General features: G+C 39.2%; 1 protein-coding gene across 1 annotated transcript; it reads right to left on the bottom strand.

Annotated features, from left to right (window-relative positions):
• Positions 1-4,674: 4,674 nt before the first annotated feature.
• Positions 4,675-8,982, bottom strand: LOC141638860 (zinc finger CCCH domain-containing protein 34-like). The gene is made up of 3 exons (XM_074448052.1): positions 8,691-8,982; positions 8,325-8,435; positions 4,675-6,574 (listed from the first exon to the last, which is right to left on the bottom strand). Exons 1-3 carry the CDS (start codon positions 8,760-8,762, stop codon positions 5,255-5,257), a joined length of 1,503 nt encoding a protein of 500 aa, XP_074304153.1. The 5' UTR covers positions 8,763-8,982; the 3' UTR covers positions 4,675-5,254.
• Positions 8,983-10,112: the final 1,130 nt, after the last annotated feature.

Raw genomic sequence — 10,112 nt, 5'->3', positions numbered from 1 at the left:
TACGCATCAGGACCAACACATATGTAAAACAATGCATAAAGAAGCAAAATAACAACTTCGAATTAAACATAATATGCAACGAATTCAAAAGATAAGCATATGACCCGAATCATGGGTCACTAGATCGAGTACTGGCCACTCGATCGAGTAAGGGACTTACTCGATCGAGTAGGTGAAGGTCAGAAGCACGTAAAACAAATCACCAGGGCTACTCGATCGAGTAACTAACGTACTCGATCGAGTGCCGCCTACTCGATCGAGTACCAAGGCTACTCGATCGAGTACCCTACGCAATTCTCAGCATTGTCCAGTTTTCGTAAAACAGTCATAACTCACTCATTTCTTGGTCGTTTTGGGCGTGTGACCTATCGTTAGAATCGTAAAAGAACAGGCTATCACCTCCAATTGGAATCACATTAAAATCATTTATGCATGTCAAGTTATAACAGTTTAAAGACAACTTTGCTTTAATCAGACGACATAGCTATTTGATTTTCTCTTTCAAACAACTTAAACATCAACGAGGTGAACAAAAGCGACTCGATATTTATAAAACCACCATCCATAACCCCATGCTACTACCTACCAAAACTAAACAATAATATCTATCATGCTCATATAACATTCAACTTGTCAAACATGTACTACCCGCATGCTTTAACTTTATAACTTTCATAACACAAATCATACCCATACATTACAAATCCTATTTCCATGTTACTAACACAACAATATTACAAATCCACTTCATTACATAAACATGTTCATAATCAAGGAATTCATATTTTCATGTAATTGCCACTTCATCTTTTCCAATCAATTCATCTAGTTCAATCACATTCTTTATCTAACAAGCGCATATGATACAACAGTAGACAAGTATAAGAAATCATTATATAAAATTACACAAACAAAATTATGTATAATCATATCACATATGAACTACTTCCTTTTTCCACCACATTACTCATCATTCTCATACACTTTTCCAACGATTCCAACCAACATGTAAACCAACTATCATGCAACATGCTTTCAACCAACAACATAACAAAAATCACATCATCACCATCTTTCTTACATATTCCCCATTCTCCACACACATACATCCACCGATTTATACCACACTTTGCTACAAAGATACACAATTCATAAGATAAACACATAGCGATCCCAACCCATATCCCATGGTGACCGGTTCAAAATTGTAGGGCGAGTTCGCGACTTTAGGACGTCTCCCAAGTCTTTGCATTAGCTCCTACAACTTCTACCCCGGGTTCATTTTATTTTGACTCCCTATGTTCATTAGGTTTATTGGTTACAGGTTTCAGGATCGTCGCTCTGATACCATTTTGTAACACCCCTATACTCCAAGTGCCTTACCAGGACCACTCAGGTATAAAAATGTTACCATCTCGGTTACCCGAGGCAATGAATATCATAAGACAATAAAGAAACGTACTTTAAAAGTAATTATAGTTTAAGTGATTACATGTTCAAAACCAAAACTGATAAAAGAAATACAAGTTCTCAAAACTATCTACTGTCAAAATACTATCAAGCGTCAGACACAGCGGAAGACTGCTAAACTGCAATGTGGTGACTCATCCCAGCTATCCCATACGCATCGTCTCATACTTGCTCAATAACTGCTCACCATCCCCGAATGGATCACCACAGTTTTTAAAACATTAAACGGGGTCAGTACTAATCACACAATTTATATAAACCAACAACACAGTAAACAAGCAGCTCACACGGTCACACACACAATCACACCCACTCCAATCATTTTCCGTCACCGACTGTCCACTGGACCAGCCCTGCCAGTGGGGGACCGCAACCGTACCCACCAAATCCCCGCTCATCATACCGAGCGATAACCCTGTCCCATTAATGTGCACATCCCCTCCCGTGGCGGGTTCCACCGAGGGAAAAACTAGGGCGTGAAGCCACTCCCGCAAGTGACTCCACTCGGCCGAGAACGCATCTCGAGAACCAGAGACAAACAATCACAACCATTAGACAGTAATCAAAACCAACAACTGTCACAATACGAATACGATAATATTCAACAACCACAACACACCAACAACACATTATGGGACTAATACTGAGTAGGGAAACCCTACCTGGAAAGCAACACAATCAGACGGTCTCACAACTGATATCAAAAGGCTTCTTCTACGAATCCTCCTCCTAACATACAAACATATAATCACTACCAATCACGAAATACAACAAAACCCCCAAATCCCAATATTAGGGTTTAACCAACTTTAACGAAATACTATAAAAACGGTACATAGATCTTACCCTCGACGCAAGGATCACAAAGGTATAAAGAAAGGTAAAATCCGACCTTCCAAGCTCCGGGATTTGCCAACAATGCGATTGATGCGAAGAACGTAGTTTGTTTTCTCTTTTGAAAACAATTAGGTTATAAAAGTGTTTAAAGAAAAGTGGCGGAAGTAATTATATACTTAATCGCATTATTAACAAAACCCGACAAATCATCACCTCGTAAACCGGCTACTCGATCGAGTATCTGAGGTACTCGATCGAGTGCCCCTTACTCGATCGAGTATCAAGGTTACTCGATCGAGTACCCAACAGGTCAGAAACTATTTTTAAAATGCAACACACCCTTACTCGACAGAGTAAGGCCTACTCGATAGAGTACCCAGAGACACATAAAACCGTAGTATTACATTGGTGGCGTATGGCTGGCTGAACACGGACTTCATCATCATCATCCTCCACCTTCTTGAAGGGACGAACTGAGGTGGCTAAATGATAAAACAAATCTTCACTCGTCTTAATAGGCATAGCTTCGGAGAAATACTTGCAACAAGAACCAAAAGAGTGTTTCGGAGATTCATCTCCTTGGCTATGATACACATCACCTGGATCCCAACAAGACCCTTGATCAATCGCGCGAGAGCAAAGTGCACTTACACCGCACGGGCGTAGAAAGGAAAGGCGGAACACAGACCAGAAAAGTCTGCCTCCAAAGGAGATAAAACTCCTACACTTTGGAACACAATCACTGTGAACAAGAAGCTCGTATCCCAGAAAAACGAGCAAGTAAATAACCGGCAATAACGAAAACCACTTGAACAGCCCCCGACCAAATCCATCTCTAAAGGCCGGATAGAGATGAGCACAACACAAACCGAATATAAAGCTACAACCATCATTATTAATCCGACAACTAAAACAAATAACCCATAGATAAGGGGACAGGACACCCCAAACATCCATGACGAAGTCGGTAAGATAAATCTATAGGAGGTTATTATTCGGAATAATAAAAGGCACGATACATTAAAATAAAACATTAACTATAAGAGGAAAACCACCGCATCTGACCCAACCAACGACACTGCCAACGCCCCAACTCCACCCTACAAAGCACGCCTCAACGGGCAGAACATAATCCCCATCAGCTAGGACCCCACACCAGCCAAAGAAAAAGACGGTTTAACCCTGCCATGCACGAGAAACACGACAGAACCCCCCAGGACCATCGGCTTACATGCAAGAAACCAACTAAGAGAACGACTCGGACCGACACTAGTAAACCAGGAATTGGGACCGATCGGTGGGGGAAGGGGCGAGGGGAAGGGGAAACACCAAATCGTCCCAAAACCACCACCACATACACAACAGCGACACCAAGATGGGTTATACTCGTCGATAAAACCAACGAACTCACTGAAAGCAGGAACTTACCAGGGGTGGGGAAAGGGGCGATGGAGAGGGGAAACACCCCTGGGTTGCATGCAAGACTTTCGATGACAGGACAGGTGAACGGAGGAACGGAACGACCTCAGAAAATCGACACGAAAACACCATCGGCCAACCGGTCGATCGAGATGGAGACAAGAACCGTCAAAGGACAAAGGGGGAAATCAAGCCTTAGGGGACAGAAACAGAGAGGACGCAAGAGCAATCGCCGGAGATAGGTCACGGGAGGAGCCCATCTCCGGCGATCAGGTAGGAGGAGGAGGAGGGGAAGTGTATGGAAGGGAGAGGCGGCGGAGCAATGAAACGATTAGGGTTTTTTTTTTTTTTTAGAGAGAGATGGGAGTTAGAGAGAGAGAGTGCGTTACTTATACCAACTAACAGGCTAACAACACACGAGAAATGTGCATAATTCGGAAAAACCACGATCTTCCATGTTCCTATTACTGTTTTCCACAATCATCTTTACATGAAAAATGGATAGTCTCCTTGGTGGCAGAATACTTCATTCTTTACCAAACAACCAGTATTTTAGATATCTTTTCAAAAAAAAAAAAAAAAACACACTATTTCCCGGAAATTCATACCACAAGGTATGGTTTTCTGCCAACAATTTGGTTTAAACATTTCCCCCGTAAATGGGGACAGGATAGACTATCCATGCAGGTCTCAACGATAATAACATCACGCTACGTGAGTAATGTTGTTAGACACGAGTTCCAAATAATCCATGATGAAACCGTGTTAAGAACTGCATCGACAAGTTACTATTCCAAAAACTTACAATATATATATGAAGTCAGACAACTAGTTAATAGATTACTTTGCTTGACTCGATTATAGTTCGAAGACAGAAAATGGTGACTAGTAAGCCAAGTGCTAAACAAGGAAATAGGTACACAAAAAAAAGTGCAATAGACAATAACCTTGCGCAAACTAGAGACCATCAATAACAATTAATGTATTATACAACCGGTTGTATATACAACTTAATCAGTGTTTTGGAGCTTTGTTACAGAGTTGCCGAGCTCTACTAAGAAACTTATCGAGTTATGATACAAAGTTGTTGAGTTTAACCAAATAATTATTAAACTCAATAACTTCGAAAAATAGCTCAATAACTTGTAAAATAACTCAACAACTTTGCGTGAGAGCTTGGTAACATTGACGCGGTTGTACATAGCTATTATACAACTAGTTGTAAGATAGTATTTGTGCATCAATAATCCATGTACTTTTCTTCCATCAGGATTGTTTGTTTTTCTCTACAGTGTATCCCAAAATCAACCAAACAGCCAACAATGATACTCCTAATATGGACCAAGCTTCCAAATGCAAAAAATGCTTGCTAAATACATCCACCCCCAGCTATCCATAACATGAAAAGCTAAACGAAATTTCCACCTCTACACTGATTTAGGCAATGAAAAATATCGAAAACTGACAATATAGAAACTAGAAGAATAGTCAGCAACTTTAGAACCGAGTTAGAGATCAGCATAGATGATCAAAAGCAGCCGGTCATGATGCCGTCCGCCATTGTCTTCTTTTTCTCCTTGAGAATTTCGTTCAATGGTTTAGGACCTTCAAAATCCACTGAATCCTTTTCACTGTAATATGCTTCTTTTTCTTCTTGAGCATATTTCTCTCTTTTCAGTTCTGGCCTTGGTAGGGCTTTAGCTAAAAACTTGCGTCCCCGCATCCCATTATACTTCCTATAGTTGTTCTGCTGTGAGTTCCTGATTCTAGCTCTAAGGTTTGTAGCATTAACAGAAGTTTCTCTACTTTCCAACCACGCCCCATTTCTCTCCACCCTTGATGCTAACCTACCATGTAAACCCTGATTTGGACGGTGCCTTGTAAACCTATCCGCCTTGCCATATCTTCTTCGCAACAGTTCATGCCTCAAATCATGTTTATCTAAATAATAATCAGGCATTCTCTTTCTCCATAGATGATCTCGTAGATCCGCAACATCAAGTGATTCCTCAAAACCAAATTTTCTTTTTAGCGACTCAAAATGTCTGACTTCTTCGTTACGTGTACATCTTGGGGAAAGACTTCCACAATTTGCTCGAAACATGCTATCTAAATGTTCAGATGGTCCATACAGGCCATCATTCAAAAACTCTCTTTCATCATAACCATAACCAATCTCAAAACCATGCCGCATAGAGAGGGGATCACGGTCTCCATCACTTTCATCAAGGGATTGCATATCATTCTCATTAGCCAGATCCTGTGTCTGTCCATCCACCAGAACATCAAAACCAGGAGAAGATTCCCACCACTCATCAGGCACAACATTGCCATCAATTAGGTCCTCGGAGCATTGGTCAGAACACAAGCTAGGCTCACATTTACTTTTAAGCGAGTCTTCAGAAGGTTGCAAGGAAACTGCATCAAGGATATCTGTCTCTCCACATTCAGGAACATAAGTTTGGAAAGAGGCATTCCGATCCCCAACAGTTTTAGTTGATGCTTTTTGCACCCCCTGACTTTGCTGACTTTGCGACCCATGACCACCGCTCATCGCCATTTCTGATATACTGTGATGTTTCTCTGGCTGTGTTGGCTTTGAATCACTTTTGCAGGATGCCTTACTACCCAAATGAGCCACAGGTGCATCAGTAGCCGAGTTTGATACCTTTGGGTTCCATGTAAAAGTATCACACCATTCATGGAGAAAAAGGCATTTGTCACCTTTGTTGCAAAATCCATTGTAGTAGTAGTAGCATGGGACCGTAGTCTTCGTTGCAGGCACAGAAAGCTGATTCGGCAAAGACCCGGCAGCTTCACAAGACAATTCATTGTCTACATCCAAAGGCTGTATGTCAACAATTAGGTTATGAGATGTCTTAATAAGCAGTACTAGAAATATATTGCATTTGTAAAACCAGAAAGATAAAAAAAAGGTTGGTACAAGAGACACATTAATAATATGATGATCCTCGGAGACATCCTTAAAAATATTTTTGCTAAAGAAAAACAGCCAATGAAATATACAGAAACAGCACTGGTTTATAATCCAAAACAAAAAGAAAACTTTTGGAGTGTTGCACAAAGATGAAGAAAATCTTTTAACTTCTAAAATCACACCTCTTCAAAATCTTATAAAGTTTAGTATATTAAATAAAAATCTTTTTAAGTTTTTGTATTACCATATAGTAGTAAATTTGCCTGATTCATAAAGTATATTTGCTCCCTAACATTGTTAAATTCATTGCTGAAAAAACCTTCCAAAGGTGTTCCATCTCATAATTACAGACATTATAGTCACCCACATCAATAACGATAAATTTCCTTAGTATCTCAAAGGCTACCGACAATGGCGTGGTGAAGGGATCGGACATACGCAACTTAAACGTATGTTAACATATAGGTTGTTCTGAGAATGCACAAAATAAGACATCAACAGGGGCAGATTTAGGGGGGGGGGACACAGGTGCCAACGCCGTTTGACAAGAAACCTAATAATAGGTAGCAATTACTGTCATAACTTAGCATTAAATTCCCCTTGCTCCAGCGGTTGAGTAGCTGATCTCCTAGTCGGGTGTCCAAGGTTCTATTCCTCGCATTTTTATTTTATTTTAGACATATTTCACACCCGTAACCTTATGGTTTGTGAATATGGAAAACAATAATTTACTTAAATTTCATTTCAAAAACGACCATTTGTGTTAATAATGATATTTCCAACTTATGAAGCCCTTTAACTTTTTCCAATCATATTATTAAACATATGAAGTATGTATTTATAGAGTTCGTTATTGTAACATAATTCCAGTTATCCAGTTATTATTAGAGATGAAAAGCAAGAAAATTAAAGTAAAGAGTTAACACTTAACATACACGAACAAAACTTTTACACCATTTTTTTTCTAGAAAACCATAGATTTTTTTAGATGTATGTACATGGTATGTTAATTATATAATTACTCCTATAATCCTAGATAGGTAGTCGTTCCTGGATCAAGGGTAAAAGTGTGAACTCGTAAAAGATTACATATAACGTTGAAAAAAATTGTGCCCCCGCGTCTAAAATCCTGCGCTCGCCACTAGAAATCAAGCAAAACTAATATCGCAAGTTCACGATATTATTATCCCCACGTTCATCTGTCAAAGCTAGGTTCCTGTACAGCTGTACCACTGATCTTTTATGACTTTCTTCTAATTTGTAGCTCAAGGGTTGAACATTGACTGACAATCACAGTGACTAGGGCAGCGACACATATTTTCCTTTTTAGTATGGCCAATAAGATTTCCAAACTAAAGTTTTCCCCATGGAGACTACAATTAAGAGTCAAATAAGCAAATGATCCCTTTTACTATGAATAAGGAAGAAGATATCGAACAGATACATTGCTTTTACTAGAAAACTTCTAGCTTGAAACAATTTAAGACTGTGCATCATAATAGTATTCAGGTAACATCAAAGGTAGACGTATTTATTCAGTTTCCGGTGCCATACCCGTCATGTCAGCATTCCGATAGAAGAGTATAACACAATTTACAGAATACAATACAATGTTCCAAAGCATAAAACTCAAAGGAATTGAAGGCGTAAAAAGACTGACCGGGTGACGGAAAGGACAAGTAGGATTAAAACAAGTCCCAGATAACCAATAACGACAATCGCGTGGATTCATCCTCGCTGTATCACTATGTCTATACTCACATTCCGCTCCCTGTTAACAAAACAATCCCAGTTTTATACAAACAATTGATACAATAAACAATTATTCCCACAAAATGTCGCACAAACACAGAAACCCTACTGGCAGATATCATGGAGCGTAAACCCTAGGGATACAATTTTTATAAAAATTAAAAAAATTATTAAATTAAAACCAAACCAAACACTAACAAAAGGAATAAAATGAAATTCTGAATAAATAGATAAAAGTGAAAAAAAAGGAGAAAGAAAAGGGGGAAGAAAGAACCTTGTTGCATGTGAAGGGAGATGCCAAGTAAGAAAGACAGTCAGTAGAGCGTTTCATGAATTGGTCGTCCATTTTCTTGAGAATTCGACGATAGTTTGGATTTATTTATGCAAGGAAAGAGAAGAAGAAGAAGAAGAAGAAGAAGAAGATGGGTTTATTTGAGGATTGATTTTCAGAACATTTCGCATTGTTAGAGAAGAAAGGAATGGAATTGAATGGAGACGTTTTGTCTTCTCAATTTTGGGTTTCGGCTTCATCTTTCACCATTTATTCCGGAAGTTTTTGTTTTAATAGGGTTGAAACTCAAACTAATTAATAAAATAGTGTCGATTTTAAACTATTTATTAAAAATGGGTCTATGTTATTATTTTCGATTCTTTTTAAATGAGCTCTTAGTTTCTAGGTGTCTGAGACAGCGAGATATTGCTTGCCATATTAAGATATACCTGACAAGCTACTTTCGTTCTCGCCGTTCTTCTTACTCCTCACCAAATAACCAAATACCACCATCATTCTCTTCTTCTCACTTCCCTTATCGTGCACATCTTTGTTTAAGTTATTAGCTCGTGGTTTGCGCAAAAAACGACCCACAATATCACCCTCCACTAACGATTTCGATTTCGCGGCAATTGTCGATTTTGTTGTAGTTCTTGAATAGTTTAGTGATAGGGTACGATTGTTGTAGGATATGATATGGAGTTTTGCTTGACGTGGTGTGATGGATGCGTTCTGTGGATTTGCGAAAAGGTAGGGTTTCCTTGCTCAATTGATTGCATAATTGATTTGAGATTGTTTGTAATTGATTGATCAATATGCTACGTTGGATTGAGATTGGTTGAGTTGATATTGTGATTGGTATTGTTGTTGGGGTATTGCTCATTCACATACATTATTTACTCATTCATGTACATGATCTACTATTTTACCCTTCCATTTCCAAACCTAGTTTTTTAACAACTTTCTCCCTTTTAACTCTCCTTCCACTCCCCAACCAGGCAACCACCACCCATGCCGCCAACCACCACCCCTGTCCCCACCACCCCTCTCCTACCCCTTCCCGCCATAACAGTTTTCCCAAGCCTAACATTGTTATCTACCTCTCTAATAGCATTCTCACTGTCAATTTCTATATCATGAAATGTACGAGCGTGACACTAATGAGATGAGTGTCAAGCGTTAATCATTCTAACAGGTTCCAATTTCCCAGTAGAACAATTATCAATGTCATATATGGAATATCATATATGGGCATCAATGTCATATATGGGCAGTGGGACACTAAAAAATGGCGGACAATACCTATGATTCATACACCTCTACCATCAGTACTAATATAGTAATATGCAAAGCCGGTGTACCCTTGTTACTATTCTCATTCAAATGTTTTCCAGATCGAATTTTCAAGTGTTACGTATTTGTCGT

The sequence above is a fragment of the Silene latifolia genome, unplaced genomic scaffold (assembly GCF_048544455.1).
Source record: "Silene latifolia isolate original U9 population unplaced genomic scaffold, ASM4854445v1 scaffold_218, whole genome shotgun sequence".
NCBI classification, from domain to species: Eukaryota; Viridiplantae; Streptophyta; class Magnoliopsida; order Caryophyllales; family Caryophyllaceae; genus Silene; species Silene latifolia.
This window is presented reverse-complemented; position numbering and strand designations above follow the sequence as displayed.